This window comes from Mycetomoellerius zeteki, unplaced genomic scaffold, assembly GCF_001594055.1.
Source record: "Mycetomoellerius zeteki isolate Tzet28-1 unplaced genomic scaffold, Tzet1.0 scaffold386, whole genome shotgun sequence".
In the NCBI taxonomy this organism is placed as follows: Eukaryota; Metazoa; Arthropoda; class Insecta; order Hymenoptera; family Formicidae; genus Mycetomoellerius; species Mycetomoellerius zeteki.
Genome location: NW_017257377.1, coordinates 85,260 through 104,858, shown reverse-complemented (window position 1 = coordinate 104,858; position 19,599 = coordinate 85,260). Strand labels below are relative to the sequence as shown.

The following is a 19,599-nucleotide window of genomic DNA, read 5'->3' as shown; positions in this document are numbered from 1 at the left end:
TATAATTTATGAAAATAAAATTATTGAAACGTTAACATTAACATAATTATATTTATGTATGTACTGTATGTATTAACGTAATTAACTTATTAGTAAAATATACCTACTACATAACCTACAATATGCCCGCATGAGAGCGTCATCTTACCCATATACGACATTCGTCATTTTACCCACAGTTACCGTATATTTTTATTTAATTAATAAAACCATTGTAATGCGAAAAATATAAAAAAATATGAATATGTTATTGATTCGCTTTTAGTTATACAATATTGCAATTTTATTAAAAAAATGAAAGTATTTACTATAATTATGTCATTCCTTATATACAAATACTGCAAAATTACAAGTGAATGCATCCAAAACACATTTCTTTTAATATATTATCTATTTTTGTAGTCGGATTGAATTCAAAGATACTATAAGAGATTGTGTATTATTACCTAAAGCCTTTAATGAGTTAAGCATTTGCTTTTCTATTATTATCTTTAAAAAATTAATAATTCGTTATCTTACCCACTTCATCATCTTACTCCCCTTTCCCCTATATATAGTAATTCATCTTACTCCCCTTTCCCCTTCCCCCTATATATAGTAATTCAGATTGAATTATTTAAGCATCAAAGATCTAGCTTTGACCGTTACGGCCATTACTTCTATTTCTTATTGTTAAACTAAATTATTATTCTTTAAGGATTATAAAAATGATTTTCGTATTATGATTTAAAAAAAAAATTCAATGAAAATTTTATATTAAAATTTATTTATTAAGTTATATGTATTGTTTTACATTAAAAAAATTTATTTTTTATTAAAAACATGATCACATTATTCAAAATTTGTACAAGTGTTAATTAATATGTAACTTATCTAATAATTATTCGGGTAATGGTAATAACTTATTCAAAGTAAATTTTTATTTTAAATTAAGTTAAATAAAATTAAACTACATAAATGTTTAATCTTTACTGTTTGGTGAGCTTGAAATGTAATATTTATTTATTTCTTAATCTTTACTATTATTTATAAAATCACATTTTTGTTTTAATTTAATAAATGTAAATATTAGATATATCTCGACGCAGATTAAATATGAAAGTAAATGTAAAATACAGTTAACTCTTGAATTGTCGTGCAGATTAAAATAAATCTTTATATGTGGTTAAAGGTTAACGGTAATTTATTTAAAACACTTCATTAATTTTAGTTTTAAAATATGGGTCAATAATTTTGAAAAATAATGAGAACGTTATAAAAGCGCGATACAAAATCAATTATTGTTACAACTGAACAAAATCTGGCACAACCAAGCTTTGTCCATGCGTTTACAAACTTGCTGGCGATATTGCGACGAACGAAGTAATTAATTTGCTTTCACGTACTGCGCACATTATGTGTGGATTATGCCCGTCGCAGTTTGCACTGCAAAGTTCGCGATGTAATTACGTACTTTTGATTCTGTTTGTGCATAATGAGTCGCGAGCGATAAAGTTACCGAAGCCGCCTGCAAGTTTCACTGCGTTACAGCTACGCAATCTCTCGTAATATCGCCAGCAATAATTGATCTACGTTCTACTGAATTTACACTATTCACTTGAGATAATGACCCCATTTATTTTCATCTGTTAGACACTGTAATTGCAATTTCTCAAACTCGAGGAAGTGTCTGAAAAATTTGAAGAAAAAATTTTATTTCACGAATTTTATTTAAAGTATTAATAAAAAATTTTATTTAAAATATTAATAAAATGTAAATTATATGATATTAATAAAACTCATGTGAAGAATAAATATATTATTAAATGAAATAGATTGAAATGCGTACATTTACATGCATATTCAAGTAGAGCGTTGCTCTGATTTTACAATTCTTTTCATCGATCGATTAATTTATGGATGATGTAGCTGATGATCTAAAGTGGACGGTATAAACTGGGCTTTACATGCCGGATTGTCACAATAACGAGCTAAAAATGATACTCCGAAAGCGCAGGCCAAAGCGGAACTGAGTAATCGGATTTCCGATGATGGACGAATAACATCATTGCAAAAATGGTCGACCCCGCGGCGATGTATTGTTACGCTAACAAATTCGCCCTTTGACTTTTAAACTCAGATTACTATTATTTTGTAGAGAAAAGGACGTGCACAATGCGTTTTTATAAATCGTTGCGTATGTCATATCCATTATTACATCAGATTGAACGTCCGATTTTGATAGATTATATTAATTATTTAATTATTTTAGTATCAAAATATATTTTGCGTAAAATAATTTCTGATAACGTGTTACGCTTCGAAACAATGAAAGACCATTGAAAGTCAACGTTACGAATTACGATTATCGATGCTCGTTAATATTAACTCATCTGGCAACGTTAATTAACGAGCACTATATCGATGCACATTATGCAAAGCTTGCGGAGACAAAGTTGAAACTATTTCAGGCATGTTTGACATCCGTTTTGATCATGGGGGTGAGGAAGGGGAGCAGGGAGAATAAATAAATTGATATCAATGCGTGCATGTCGTGAGAAGTCTCGCTGATGACCTATTGCGCTAATCTATTTTCCGAGCGGGATTTATCGAGTATCCCAGCAAATGCAGAAAGCCCACTGTAATATCGAGTTTTGGCGTTAACGTTAAACATTTTCGCGTCGCAGCCATTTCGAAACATTCGAGTGCAACGGCTCGTTCGTCCAATCGCCGAATTTATCTCCAGTTCGCTTCGAATTAATGTCTGCCCCGCCTACTATTAATTCACCGTCATCTGCAACAGCTCAAAAGATTCGATTTTTTCGAAATATTCTCCAATTATGTTAACATTAATACACAACTGTGATATATTATATCTGAGAAATAAATTTTGTATTAGGAGCTTATTTATCTCTCTAAGCTTCTATCTATATTTACAATGCGCGCGTATGTGTACTACAATTTATATGTATGACATATAAATTTTTTTCCGCGAGCCCGAACGATCATAATATATAAACCATGTAAAACAAAAATGCTCCACGGTGTTCATATTGAAAAAGTAAGTCTGTGTAGTTTCTCTATTTCTATTTAATTTTATGTTTACAGATGTTATATCTACTTTCACAATATGTGAGTTACAATTTTACAATCTGTGCATTTATTTCATATTTGACTTGTCACAATTGAAAACATGGATTATTTAAGAACCATATTTTCATGTACTTTCGAAAAGTTGACACAATTTTTCAGTATATTTGTATGAATTTTTAGAACATCTTTTATGCAGTTTGTCCTCGTTATAGTATCGCGGGAGACGTTCTGTGTACACAGTGAAGGAAAACGGATTTAAAATGGATCTGCATTAATCCGAATAAAGAGTCTCGGCAAATACGCCGCTAACTTGTGAAGTACTTTGAGACGGAAGACTTACCTGATTAAGATTCTGAGATAATTTCGGAGGAGGTTGAGGAGAAGAATCGGAGGTGGGTTAAGGAAAATTTTTCTCGACAGATCAGAGAATCTCGACCTATTCCAATATCAAGATACAAAATACCCGATAAGCATCAAGATCTAACTGCAAAAAAGATGGAAATTCAAAACCTATTTCTGCTGTTGTATTATATAAAAGGGGAAGGAATGAAGAATTAAAAGAGAGAAAATCTTACATTTGATAAATTTTCAATGAAAGAACAGATAACGTGATTTTAAAGTATCTCTTTTATCAAAAATTTGTGAATCAATTACGCAAAGTATATCCATTAATCGGATTAATTAAATATAACACGGTTCAATAATAAAAAATGACTTTTTTTCGAACAATTTGGAAGCCGGTATTCAACGTCAAAAAGCTACAGGAAATGAATAGTCTCGTTCTAATGTTTTTTTTAAATGTGCAATCGTATATAAAAATAAATCTCTGTTTAGTCCCGGATTAAAAAATGCTAATTCTGATGCTAAGCACATACAATTGACGGTAAATAAATTGGAATATACGTATTTTTCGAATACTGTACTCCAAAATCTGTCTCCTCAAAAAATAAAATTCTCAACTAAGGTAAACTTCTTTCTTACATTTTCTGAATCTTGTGTATGTGAACCATCGGGAAGTGCATACAGTAAGAACATCAGAATTGTAGATTTCTTTCATTGAAGAACTCTCCGGGGACGTTCCTCATAGCGAAATATGGATCTACCACTTGCCACATCACTCCACTGTGCCACTCTCGTCGTTATGGTCGCGAAAGTAAAACGGAAGTGGCTCTTATCGAAACAAAGAGCGATGTTGACCGTGTGTCTAGTCATATAGAAAGTTTAGTGGAAGAAAGAGGAGCAAAGGGAAGAAATATTTGCGAAACTTTCCAAAGAATGTCATTTCGTGAAAAAAATACGGAATAAAACTAAAAGCTGTTATAAACTAAGGGCATATTCCAGAAAAATTTGGATGTCTCTCATTCTTTCTTAAAAATTAAAAAAGTATCGATTCCTCGTATTTGTCAAGAAATCTGTGACTAAAGAAGCACTCATATTATAGATATGAAATATAGAAACAGTGTTAATTCTTGTTTATCCTGTACACTTTTTTCGAAGATTAAGATTATATTTACTTAGATGGCAAATAATCCTTTCGTATAGAGCGTATAGAGAAAGATATTATTTCTTTTCTTTCTTTCAGAAAGGACGCATTAGTGAAACCGCTGTCGTAAAGCTTTACAAGATAGCACGAGAGTGGTTCTCTGTAATTTTACGGCTCGATAATTTCATGTCTCATTCCTACCAATTTTCAAGACTTTATGTCTTGGAACGAAATAAGACATACTAATAATATTCCATGGAATAATAGTATTCCATGTACTACAAGTATGCTCGAAGCTTACAGTTACAATTAGTTATACATACCATGGTATATTAAATATTGTAATGCATGGTATATTAAATATTGTAATGCACACACAAATGATTGTAAATTCATCGAATTTATGTTCCAGTTTAATTAAAACACAAAATTTAATTAGAAAAGTATTTATATGTTTTTATTGTTTAAATTATAATATCGTTCAAAAGTTTCAATAAATGCTGTTTCTGCGAAACAAAAAGTGAACTAATTGCTTGCCAAATGCATTTATTGCTGCTATTGAGCTTTTTTATATTTCGACCAAAGAAATGTTGACGTAATATGTTTTAATTTAGTTTTTGTGTAAAGAAATAAAGAAAAAATAGAGCAATTTAAAACAAATACTAGTAAGAAAATATTTAGTCAAGATTAAAAATTATTATCAAGTAACACATTTTCTAACCATCTATTCTACAATCATTGATTGTATAAGGAAGAGTGGGACAACAATCACAGTCTATAAAGATGAGTGACAGTGTGCTAATTAAGAAATAAACACTCTGATCAACATGCTAATGTAAGTTATTGTGATGCAAATTCTGAGAGTTCAAATATTGTATTTTACTTTTTAAAAATGTACAAAAAATATTAATTTGACTTAATAAATAGTGTAAAACACAAAAATAATTTTTTTATTTTTTGTCTGTTTAATCTAAAAATTTTGCCATTTATTGAAGTTTTCGAACGATATTGTAAATCAATAAAATTATCCTATTAAAAAATATCTTTTATGCAAGTAGAATGAAATTTGATTTTTATTATTTTGATTACTTATATTTGAAAGTAACATTTGAAAGAAATTTGATAATATTGCAACGCTCAGCACGGTTCGTATTCTGTCCGGAACATGGGACAATATCGGGTCATGTCCGGATACGAGTTGCTTCGGCAGGTAGATGCTTCGTGTTCTCGACATGTCCGTGACAAAGAAGACGACGGCGCCGACAACACCGTGCACCGTCGTCTTTGTCACCTCTGTTTGCCGCTGGTAAAAGAGGAACTAAAACGACGCGTCGCGTCGCGACGCGATCCCTTTGTGTCGCAGGCATGGCGGAGGGCGGCAGGAAGCATCCGGTGTTGCTGTACATTCACGGTGAAAGCTACGACTGGGGCAGCGGAAACCCCTACGATGGTAGCGTCCTAGCCAGCTACACCGACCAAGTGATCGTCACCATGAACTACCGGTTGGGCGTGCTCGGCTTCCTGAACGCCAACGTGGCGCCGCAGACTAAGGCAAGGGTTGCAAATTATGGCCTCATGGACCAAATCGCTGCCCTGCATTGGGTTAAGGAGCACATCGCACGATTCGGAGGTGATCCCGAAAATGTCACCCTTATGGGCCAGGGTACCGGAGCAGCATGCGTGCATTTTCTCGCCATTAGCCCCACCGTTATTCGGGGTAAGTGATTAAAGCTTGTTGAGTTAACATGAGTTCCATCATAGTTTGATGTATCAACTGGGCGAAAAACGCTATCCACGGGAGCTTATAAACTAAAGCAATAAAGTTGGAAAAAACAGTATTTCGTTAAAAGCGACTTATAGTCGTAAATTGTAAAATTCAGGCAGGCGTAATGAATAAATTTCCTCGAGAATGAAGTCAGTCAAAATTTCTGAACCGTTCGCCACCATGTTGCGCTCGTAATTATTCAGAGAACACGCCGCGCTCGCGCGTCTCATAAATGATTAAAAGCGCTTTCGCATTACACATAATTGAAGAGTAGCAAGTTTTACATGAGCTTCGTTACAATGCATTATTTTGCGTTAGTTAATTACTCGTTACACCAATTAGGTATTCGCAAATAAGAAGAAGGTGGACTTTGCTCTTTTCGTCTCAAAAATGAATTTTCTTCGATTGACTTACGAGCTTGCGAGAATTTATATCGATTTATCAAATTGCAACCGAATCCGCTAACAAGATCTTCAACGAGAAGGCGGAACGAGCTTATGCGTGTCGAGTTCGTCTTTGTAAGATTTCGTTACTTTCTCACAGTAAAAAAGACGAATTCAAGCAAGCAGAGGTTCTCAATTTTATCCACAAATAATCACATAATACAAGACCTTTTATTTGAAAATTTTAAATTAGGTATTTAATATCTTTAAAATTCAAATAAGAACGAAAAAAACTAAATATCTGTGAAGCTAGATACAGATTTGAAAATAATTTTGTTGGGTTATCAAAATAATTATGTAGGACACTCGAAATAGTTGCTAGAATGTGGAAACTTTTTAGAGCATTGCTCATTATGCTTGAATTTTGTACATAATTATTTTGATGATCCAACAAAATTGTTTTCAAAATCTGTATAAAGCTTAAATTTTTTAATATTTCAGCAAAAGCATTCTTTCCATGTCAATTTAAAAATGCAAGCACATCCTCCGTATGATTTTAATATTCTGCATATTATTTTACCATAAAATTATATAATGTCATCACACAAGAGAATATAAAGATTCTTTTTGGAATCTCAAGAGCAGAGTGCTGGAAACCTCAAGGTCTAGTGATCGGAATACTTCATAGAAAACTTCGTCACTTATGTGCCATCTGTCGCATGAAAATCGCCATCTTCATATCGCATACTTCACTTTGGAAAAAAGGAGAGAAAAGAGTTTAGAAATGAGAAGTAGCTTAAACCAGCAAGAATATCAGCTTGAAATTTCTTTCTCCCGTTATCCACCATCCTCTACCCATCTCTTTTGCAGGGTTCGAGATATTTTCGAGGACGAACTCGCGCCGATCGGCGCTGTAACACATTGCCGAGGATATTGGCTGTCTCCCTTTATATCTTCATCCAGTAACAGCAGCAGACCATCTTCGTGGTCGTGCTCACGGTTAACGTTCGACGGTTAACAGCCCCTGCAAGCCCCTCCGGGGATGGACATGGATGAGAGGATATGGGGAAGCTCTCCCCCCGCCGCCATCTCATCTCTCTTTACCTCTTTTCGTCTCGTTCTTTTCATCTTTGCTCCATCTCGTTCCTTCGTTCGTGATATTATGTGCGTGAAATATCGTCCCTTCCTACCGACACCACCTTCGTCGTGAGCGCTATTGGAAAATACTTTCCTCCCTTATGAGGAGGGCACAGCCATCCACGCGTGTCCGAGATGGGAGTTTTTCCTTCCACACTTTTTACACATCGCGGTTGTTTTACGTTCCTTGTCTACTTCCTTGATTTCATTAATTAAAGAAGCATGATATATCTCAAACGATAAATTATGAGAAATTACTCAAATGATTGTGCAATCGAGTAGTTGAAGAAAGAGTCGTTGAGCTGTCATTTGAGTGATTAATCATAAAATGTTATCGACATGTAAATTTTATGTTCAAGTGAGCGAAATCATCAAGCGCTAACAAGTTATATCTTCAGTGGTAAGTCTAATTTGCTATGTTATAAACTGGAACAATTAAGCGGAGATAAGCTTATAAAAATTCTGTTGTACATATATCAATTTTGAACTTTCTGATGGTCAGCATTATGACAGAGAACATAAGTAATTTCACTTTTTAAGCAGTTTGTGATATTATATTATGTGTTATTATATATTTTATTTGAGTGTATGAGGAGATGCCCACACAAGTGAACTATATATTCCATATCATTTTAAAATTGAATTTGATAATTGCTTGTTCTTTCTTTCCTTTTAAATTGATAATTAGATTATTTGTGTTTATAAAAGTCTATATTATAAATATTTTGTCATAAAAAATATGAAAGATATAAGAAACTAGTGTTACATTAATTAAGACTGATTTCCTTGTACGTAAAATTTACGATAACAATACTGTATCACTCAATAGCGACAGCATTCTAGGATCAAATTGACGAAGATTTTATGATCATGAAAATGATAGTTTGTAAGAATATCGCCATAAATAATAAGGTTTATAAAAAATGAAAAAAACCTGTTTCATTTATTTCATTTTTGTGATTAAGCATTAGATTTATGGCGGGATTCCTTTCGGTATTATGACATTAATGTCATAAAATTCTCTCGCTTAATAAAATTCGCATTGTTTGCAAATTCTATTATTTAAAACGCTTGTACTCGTTTGTGTCGCAAAAGAAAAAGCATAATTTCCTTTTATTTGTTTGCGCACGGAAGGATCTCCGATCGGAAAGGATCCCGGCATGCCGACTTTTCTCTCACCATCCTAGCTCCACGGATGCTTCATTCTTTCCCGTATCACAGAGGATAGAAATGAGAATTCCATTTTTCCAAGGCGGCTGTCTCGAGACGCGACGATGTCCTGTTATTTCCTGCTTTTGCTCTCTTAAAAAACCTCTCTCTCTCTCTCTCTGTCTCTCTCTTTCTGATCCTTTTCATCATCTCTTCTTAGTTCTTCCCTCTCTTTCTCTAACATTATCATGTTAATTTTCTTAATAAGTTACTTTTACTTGATAAGTTAATGAGACAATCGAAGCATAACATCTCGAAGTAGAAAATATCCTATCTTGGTACCTTTTTCCTTGAAATTGAGAAATATATTTTCATCTCTTACTAGGGCTAGGAGAAAAGAGATATTCTTAGAGAATATTCAACAATAAAACTCAATTCTTGCAAAAATTTTTTAGAAAATTGTAATCATTTAAAATAATAAATTTCTGCATTCTTCACAACTTTTTTAATTACAATTGAAAATCTCAAGCTTACATAACACGCTTTGATAAGTAAATGTAGCAAATGGATGAAAATTATATAAGATATTTCAGGTAACAGGAAAAAAACAAAGGAAGTAATTTGATATACAAGGCAAAAATAATTTTTATCTTAGTAGATTGAAAATTCCTTCTTAAAGTACAAAACGGAGCATCCCGTTTTTCCTTAGGCAAATAACGTCTATGTGAGTACACGCGAGAATGATTTTCTTCTCGGATAATTATAGGTCGTTGGTCATCTCTTTTCTTCAAGTTCGAGAGCGACTTTGGTTTGTCTTTCTTTTCTCACTAGGAGTAACGACGTGGCTTCCATCCACTCGCAGCGCCATTTTCGCCAGCATAATTTCCTCCTCAAACAATCCACTCGTATAATATTCAGTGTCGCAATCGTTGTGCTTCTTCTAGCATCTGACATAATGATTCAAAATATCACGCTCCAAATATTTAATCATCAAGAGACAACAAGTTGAAAAAAAACTTAAAATAAATTACAAAATAGGATAAAATAAAAAACAACTTAAGATATAAAAAGTAATTAAAAATTTTACGAATAAAATGTTCTTGTACATCATATATTACATTTGAAAAAGATTATAAATACCTATTATTAAAATATTTAAACAAAAAAGTTACAATATTAAGAAATCAAAATATTGTAAATATTAAAAAGTTAAAATATTGTAAATATTGAAAATCGTAAATAAAAAATATTTTATTTATTTTAAAATTTAAATATTAGAAAATAACGAATAATGGATTTGTAAAATAGTAGAAATATAATTAAAAAGCTTAATATAATTAATTTTATAACCCTATAGACATAACACATAATACAGTATATTTGAAAATAATCGAGAGATATTTTATTTATTTGCAGGATTATTCAAACGAGCTATACTGTTGTCAGGCAGCGCTCTTTCATCCTGGGCCGTGGTGGAAGATCCTGTATCCTACGCTCTGAAATTAGCCAAGGCGGTCAACTGTTCCATTCCTGATGATCTTGTTAAAGATAATGAGCTTATAGTCGATTGTTTGAGAGAAAGTAGTCTGGAAGAACTGATGCAAGTCGACATTCAGCCCCCAACATTTCTTAGTGCGTTTGGTCCAAGTGTCGATGGCGTCGTCATTAAGCCAGACTTTCAAAAAGATCTTCTTTCTTACCTCGGTCCTGAATTTCAAGGATTCGCGTAAGTCTCTAGAGTCTATTAATTTTTAAGATTCCAAGTTACTCTATGATTTTATAAATTTTAAAAGAATGCTTTTTATAAACAATAAAAAATTCTCTACTAGTTTTCAATTATAAAGATTGTTTAAATTTAAATTTCAAAATTCTTGAATCTCTCCACATTAATATATGTTTCAAGATTTTTTAATTTCTTTTTAACTTTCGATACAAAACCAAAATGTGATATAAAATATGTTTGTTGGCACTACGAACTTTTAGTGCCAGTTTGGATATAGCCATAGTGCAAATGGGGAAAAGGATAAAATCTGGAGACACAGTGAGGAAAAAAAGGGAAAAAGGGGAAAATCCTCGGATTCCGGTAGAACGGGCTTAATAGAGTTTTATGGTAATGCGGCGTATATTTCTACATTTTCTTTCGCGGCGGCAAAGGAAATCCGTGAAGCGGCGGAAAAGTTATTTTGATGTGTGCACTTCCGGGCTCGACTTTGCTTTCTTGCCCAGAGAGGGGTCTCGCACTTAACGTCGGCTTCCACAATAATTTCGCCTTCCGTCTTCCGTCTGACGGATCCCGGAGTTTTCTCGTTAAATGGAAAAAGGGAGCTAAACGAGCCGGTTCCACCGCGAACATTAGCGTGGTTCATTAACGCGATTGTAAACGACCTGCCTCAACTCTACAACGTCATTAGCATACTTACAATCGAAGATCGCACCACGTTCATGCCGGAAACCATGGAACGAGTTCGTGTTATCATCTCTTTACCTTCTAACCAAGTTATAATTTCCACTTGCAATCGCAAGTCCAAACAGATTTAGCAGATGCTAATGATTTCCGTATCCTAATTATTCAAATTATATTATATATATATATATATTATCTTGCATTCTAACAATAAAACTATGATATTGCATAATTGCTGCTTTCTTTTGATTTACAATATTTTCTTAAAATAATTATTTGATAAAGATTGAATGTTAAACTAAAATTGTGAATTTCATTTTAGCCCTCTCCCAAAAAAAGCTGAACACGGCGCACCAATCACGAGCAACAACAAATATGATTTATTATTTGGCGTGACAACAAGTGAGGCTTTATGGAAGTTTGCGGAAAAAGATGTCTTGCAAGGATTCGAAGGAGAAAGAAGAGACAGAATCATCCGTACATATGTGAGAAATGCATATGTCTATCATCTCACAGAAATATTTTATACAGTAAGTCATTGTCCTTCATCTAACCAATTGAATAATAATGAATTTCATGTGACAATAGCTGTACAATGCCTAAATCTTTGCTCCGATTTTTTTAAGACTAATTCAAAATTCTAATTCTAATTAAAAATTCTTATTTATATAAAAACATTTGATATTTTTCTACGCCTAAAATCTGAATTTAAAATTATCTCCCTAGAATATAAAGAAATCTTCGAAAACTAGACGATAGCAATTTTCAAAAAGTAACGATAAATTATAATTATGCTAGCAGTATGTGACATGCCGCGCATATTTGCGGCGCATACGTCGTTGCATACGTGCGGAATTTATCGCACAACGTAATTGTTACGTTTCATACAACGATTGAATCGCGAGCATTGCGTTTTGTCCAAATATACCGACGATGCAATTTCATTTGGCCGGCGCGTTATCGGTCCACGCAGAAGCCATACAGGTCGAGCATTTATAGATACTTAATAATTATAGCCAATTAAATAATTATGACTGCAACAATATATTTTTACGAGCGCCAATAGCAGATAAACGCGCTCGAACGCATTTCTGATACAATGATAAGGGAAAATAAACCTGATATTGTGTGCAACACTCGCAACAGCTTTATTTTAACAATTTTTTAGTTAGAACGTAATTGAAAATTATTTTAAAGGAACAGTTTGATTTTAGTTAAATGATTTTTCAATCTCTCCATTTCATTTTTACTTAAACATACACTATCGTTGAAAGTTTTCAACACACTTCATAAAATATTAAAGATTTATATTAAAGATTTATGGTTAACAATATATTTTAGGCAATACTCATTTAATCAATTAAAAAATATAATTATATCTCCACGAGAAGACAAACAAATTACTGTTAATTTTCTAGTAACCACTTGCTACGTAAACGATAGACTTGGAATTTCTTTTGTATTCAGGTGGTGAATGAATATACTGACTGGGAGAGAACAGTTCAGCATCCCGTCAATACAAAAGATGCGTGTGTGCAGGCATTGAGCGATGCACAATTCGTAGCGCCGCTCGTACAAACCGGAGATCTCTTCACTTTGAGGCATACTAAGAAACCGAACAATCCTCATATTGCACCGATCCTCGACAGCGAGGAGGAACCCATGCCCAAGACTTACTTTTATGTGTTCGACTATCAAATGAAAGACGGTGATTATCCTCAGGTAAGTAAAACTAACAAAAAAAATAAAATTATGATTTTATAATCATAATTATGTGTGATCAGAAATTAAAAATCTGCTACATAATACAATTTATAAATAAATTTAAAATCCCCTGTTCAATGTTCGTATATATAATTGCATTTTCGCAGAAGGCCTCGATTAAAATCAATTCTGACGTGATACGATCTAATAAGTAAATAAATCTTAAGACTCGATTTTTTAATTTATAACATTATATTCGTAATCACAATTTATAATAATAGAGATTTATATAATGACTGCTAATAAAAAAGAATTGTAAATATGATTTATACTATTTTGCATTTTATAAAGTTAATTACATTTTTATGTTGCTCAGAACATCATAATTAACTAATTCCAAAATTTTAACCCTCAATATATATAACAAAAAGTCAATAGCGTAAAATTCTACGTTCAACACACTATAACGAGTATTTGATGAGTTAACTAATTTTCGGGTAACACCGTCCAATTATGGATTTATTTCACTTTTGTCCTATATCCTTCAATCGTGGCTCGTTAAAATGATAATGCTTTTCGCTCCCATGAGTGCTTAGCTTCATTAACTGCAGTCCGCTGCAAGGATGCAAGTTTAGCAAAGGCAATTATTCGTTTGTTGGTGGCGCTGGATATTCTCATGTAACCGCGTGATGACTGTTTTCCTTCTGTCTCTCTGCCATCATCCATTCGCTATTGCCGGTTCAAATTATCGGCATGTTTACGTTCAATTATGCACAGATTACATTATATGCATGGTGTTATATTATTGTTCACCGCGATGTACCAAGTACCACGACGCCTCTCATTATCAGTACGAACTCAGGCTCTTTTGACAAAATTCGAATATGTATAATATACGTATTACATTATTTTCATATAATATCTTATAATCAACATTTCATGTAATGTTTTTATAAATTATTTTTTTAAATATAAAATTAATTTCGAAAATTTGATTAGGTATTTAGTTAATAGATGTCATCATATGTTAAACAATGAAATTTTTTGGAAAAGAAGAGGCAAAAAAGATAAAAGAATTTTTTTATCACAATTATTGATTTAAGCAATTTTCATTAAATTAGTAGATTATTTATTTTATAAAAATGAATTATTTGATCTATCTTATTAACTTTATTAAATCATTTACTGTATTATAAAAAGATAAAAATTGCAATTAACGAATAAATGAATAACACTACAAATTTTGAATTTATTTTGAAAGGTTCCTTTCCACTTAAATTCATTGCTCAGAAATTCCATTAGATCAATAATTGATAATGGATCACGAGTGGTCGATTAGATAGCAGTATAGGTATATGAGAGACTCTACAGTTTCCAGAGAAATTCCGTTGAGTAAATATGTACGGAGATCGCGTCGGTAGAATAATCAGTCGAATCGCGGGACTATCGTGCTGCTTTCCGTTGTTTGTGATGCTGTCCCAACCTGGTGGCATCTAACATTCTGCCTTTATCTCGCGGTACGCGTCTCCTCTGTTGTTTGCTATCGTAAAACAGATAGAATCCTTCTCCACCAGGTTGCATCCATAATTACTCCGAATAAACAGTTACAGGTTGCCAACATTTCGACCATTTCACTCGTAATTATGCTCGTACATTAATTATTGATTCAGTTAATATCCTTTTCTACCCAGAATGTGTTTCATCAGGATGCGTCATGCAGAAATTTACGCTTATTGCATATTATCAACGCAACAGTTCAATTATTTTATAATATATGTTTTACTTTGGATAAGCAACACGTTCTTGTGCAATATAGGACAACTGATACTTTCTCTTCAAGTTAAAATATATTCCGTTTATTTTATTTAGTTTGTATCTTTGCATCTGCAATGTTTCTCTCTTTTATCCAGATAAATTCAACTTTCTGGTTTATATGTATATTAGCCCCAGGACGATTCGTTTGCTTAAAATAATTATTTTATACTTTATTTGTTTAATCCTAGATGAATTGAATAAAAATAAATCGAAAAAAAAGCAAATATCTTTACTTAATTTCGTAATTAATATTTATAAAAAAATAAGACAAAATACGGAGCAAACGCAGATAGCTTTTGTCTTACGAGCCATATTTTGTTAACTTATTTAACATCGTGAAATTAAAAGCGTTCATTAAGCAATTTTTTTTGCTTATATAATTTTAATTAAAGAGAATATTAGAGTAATGAAAATGAAAAAATGGACACATTCATCTTTATCATACAACGATTTATACGTTCTTTAGTTGAAAATAAATACTTTACCAAGGCAAGACACACTACATATCCTACTTTAAAAGATAATAGAAAGATTCGATTTACGATGCAACCGGCGCACGTACGTTGAATATAATAAGGATGCCATCGCGTCATTTGTAGTCGACGCGTTTCTCCTGACAGCCATTACGAAGTACGAACCCAATTCTATTTCAATTTACATTAAAATTATTTGCAGAGTTAATCAGTTTATCTGCTTTTTCCCTCATTCTTTCATCCCCTATAAGTTTTTAAAATATATATATTAAATGCTTTTATTTTATCGTTCAATAAATATAAATTATGAGAAAGCGAGATTATTGCGGTAGATTAAGAGTGATTTTATGCTTTTTTTTGCAAACAGCTTGGAAAAAAGCATCATGTATTTTAAAATATATTCAATTATTATATTTATTATATTTAATAAACTATAAATTGTTTTTTGTTATCAATGAACTAATAAGAATAAAATATTTTAATTTTACAAACTGCTTGTATCGTACCATCTGCTAGCTTTATTTATAAAAATGTATAAATAACAAACCGCTTTTAATAGCAAGTGAAAAAATGCCAGGTAATTTAAAAAATTATGTTGAATTATATATTACAATTACATTTATTATACAAGATGAGTAAACATATAAAATAAAATTGAGAAAAAGTTTCATATGCTAGCATTCCAATAAAAAGAACATCGTATATAAATCTCGCTTCGCTATCTTTATTGTAATATACAAACGAAATTCGTTAGTTTATCAACCTTACTTAGTTTATTACCTTACTTTTTAATAATCTGTTTTAGTAATTGGGGCCGATAATGTTATTTGAAGAATAATCTGATTTTCAGACAAGAATTTAAAAAAGGAAGATCTTTGACCAATTAGATGACCATGTTAGGTTTTTGGGATTGGTTCGTATTCATAGTCCGTTCATAATCGTATGGTGGTCGCGTACATAGGCCAAAGGACGAGACAGCTTCGTCAATGTGTGAGCAGCACAAAATATTCCAGTCATGTCACGCGCACCACATGCACGGCAACACGCCACCACGTTTGTTCACAATACAATTTTCCTACTTTTTCACATTCGCCAGCAATACCTTGTCCTGCAGGCAGGCATCTTGCCGTTCTCTTTACACTTATTCTTTACTCTGCCTGCAAAAACCGATTTTCCAATAGTTCAAAACCACATCATATTAGGTATTGTAGTTGGATGTTTCAAAAAGTCTGTAATAAATTTATAAAAAGTCTCATTTCGGATGATTTTATTTAATAAATGAAATTAATAAAAATTTTATTTAATAAATAAAAATAACTGTAAAATTTGCCTTTAAAAATCCATTAAAAAATGATTCTATCTTTTTCATTTTATCAATCTTTCAAAACTGAACAAATCCATAAAATTTATTTTTTAGAAAGATAATTATTCAAGAAGAGTAATATTATATATTTTATATGATCAGGATACGAATAATCTTGTACGATTCTTTAAGATACGAAAATGTTAAATGGTATTTGATTCGCATACACAATGAAAATTAATATAAAACAAAAAATAATTTAGGGCTAAGCCATTTTTGCATTTTCTTTTTACATAAGAACAGAAAGAACAAAGAGATTAGAAAGGAGAGAGAACCAGTTTCTCACAAATTCGTTAATACTCTCACGATAGCAACTTGTAATCTACCGGTAAAGTGAAAACAGACATTGCGGGTGGGTCGCGATCGATCCTACCAGGACGAACGAAATTCATCCCGAGGATCGTTGGAGGATTTGCAAGGACTCATCGATACGCAGAGGATTTGCGAAGCCGACGTTCAAAATCTATCAGTACGTGCGCCACCTCGTCCATTCCAGAATGCTAGGCTCCTCACGGATCCTTTTAAAACGTTCTCTCGTGCTGTAATTCGATCGAAGACGATTTCCTTCAAAGCAGGATTGGTTCACCGCGAAAAAGAAAATTTTCGTAAACCTACGGCACTGATCGTCACCAAGACGATCTGTAATGCGATAGTTAGAAGGTCGTATTCTACGGTAACATCGGATCGAAATAATATAACAGATTTTATAAACAATTGCTCTCTTCATAAAATGTTGAAAGTAAATTTTAATATCTTTGCTTCTGCAATAGTAATCAATTGACCTTCTTTTTTTTAACATTTAATGCATATTTAATCGCATAATTAGTATCAATGTTTTAATTCGTTTGAAGGTGATTGATATGTTGATGAAGAAGAAAAAAGACTGAATGAAAATGAAACTAGGAAAATCTTTCTGTGTCGAATCAGAGTTTCTATTGCGCCACTCGTTGTGATTGCTATTTCTCCATCTGGCGCGAGGAAAATGAGAATACGACCCCGCTTTGCAGTTCTCTCTTCCACCATTCGTCCAAAGAGAGGCTGATAGGAGAGAAAAAAAGAAACGAGGGTGGGTGAAGAGTATGATGGAAAGCAACTGCAAGTTGGAAAAAGGCATTACGAGAAAATTTGCCCTCAAAACCCTGCATGCCGCAAAATATATCCTTTCCTTTTAGAAAATCTTTAAATAAAATCTGTTGGGAATATAAAAATGCATAAAGAATGATTTAAACAGTCACTCAATCAAATAAAAAATAATTTATATTGTTGATTTTATGTCTTAATTTTTTTATGAAATGTAAAGAATGTTTCTTTCATTTTGTATAATTTTTTCTTAGAGAACTTAAATAATTCTACATTTAAAATATAACTTGACTTAAGTATAAAAAGTAAAACTAAAAACTGATTAAAAAGTTTAATTAACCGTCGAAATATACATTTCACATTAGGTATTAGGATTTTATGAAATGAACGATACTCCATTTCTTATTTCTTATTTTAAACGAAGAAGAAATATTATTTATCCCTAAAATTGTCTTTCCTCCAATTTTCTTGAACTAAAATATACAATTTATAGTGTGTTAGAGATCCTAATTCTAAGGTTAAATTATGCTATAATAGATGTTAAGAAACTGAAAGAAAGGATCGAGAAGACGATGAAACGAATTATTTAATTAAAGCTCCCCAGTACAAGGTTTCGAAACCGGGCTTCTTCTACCCCTGTCGCTACAATCCTTTACCGGCTAATTGGGGAGTACCTTGTCTAATGAGCGAAGAAAGGACGGCAAAACGATGTGAAACAAAACGCACGCCGAGGACTAACAAAAAATGTGAAACGAAGGCTTCGCGAGTCCCGCGTGGAGATTATCCGTTTTGTCCGATTTTTTTCTGTTTGTAATGCTTTGTTCTGAGAATTTTTCACCAACGGTAAACGTAATCTCCCCGAAAATCCACGGCGTCTATTTCGGGCGTTTGTATAATTACGACACTGAAACTGTGATAATAAATGGAAATATAAAATAAATTCAAATAGTAAACACGCATTTGGTTGCACATATCGTAATTAATTTTAATTGCTCGTTCGATCAACTTTAATAATCGGTGCAAAATTATTTGTTCATCGTGCATATCGTTATCGTAAAGTGTAATAAAAGACGAAATAGTTTTAATTGCTATGTTCGCTGCGTACATTTCATCTGCCTGTGTATAACTATTAAAATTAATAATAATGATGAGAAATACAATGCAATAAAAACTTTATAGAGTACGTTAATTGATTAAAATTAAAGAGACTACTTCAAACTTTATAATATTACTTTTATAAAATGATTTGAATATAGAATTATGTGTAAAAAGCTTTTATAAAATTGCTGAATTAATTAAAAAAAACAGATCAAAGCTAATATTTAATTTTATTAAAATATGAAGATACCTCTTTCTATAAATCAACGTTATTTTTTAATAATTAATTTGTAATAAATAAAACATTAATAATGGTATTAAATATTAATTAATATTCATTAAAAGATTAAACTAATTTTAAAGAAAGGACATATAAAGCAGTCTTTGAATTAATTATTTGAATAACTTACGTTTAAATATTTGAAAATAATGAACAAAAAAGTTAATTTATTTATGTAATATGTACGCGTTTATGTGTGTGATAGTATTCTAATCTAATAGTATATTCATATAATATGATATAATAGTAGAGTATAAGAAGAAAAACTTTTATCTTTTTGAGTGTTTTTCCTGGAGCAAATATGTCGGATTTTCTGATGTCTCTCGGAAATTTTTTTTTTCATTTCGTTATGTACAGACACGCGCTGCTCGTAGTGCATAGAACGCATTGCCG

General features: G+C 32.1%; 1 protein-coding gene across 1 annotated transcript in view; it reads left to right on the top strand.

The window, feature by feature from the left end:
• The first annotated feature begins 5,920 nt into the window (after window positions 1–5,920).
• The window catches only part of NLG-4 (neuroligin 4), an 88,158-nt gene continuing 74,479 nt past the window's right edge, over window positions 5,921–19,599 (top strand). The window contains exons 1-4 of the mRNA XM_018453473.1: window positions 5,921–6,272; window positions 10,406–10,715; window positions 11,716–11,923; window positions 12,861–13,115. Coding sequence (XP_018308975.1) covers window positions 5,921–6,272; window positions 10,406–10,715; window positions 11,716–11,923; window positions 12,861–13,115 — 1,125 coding nt within the window. The remainder of the gene's footprint in view (window positions 6,273–10,405; window positions 10,716–11,715; window positions 11,924–12,860; window positions 13,116–19,599) is intronic.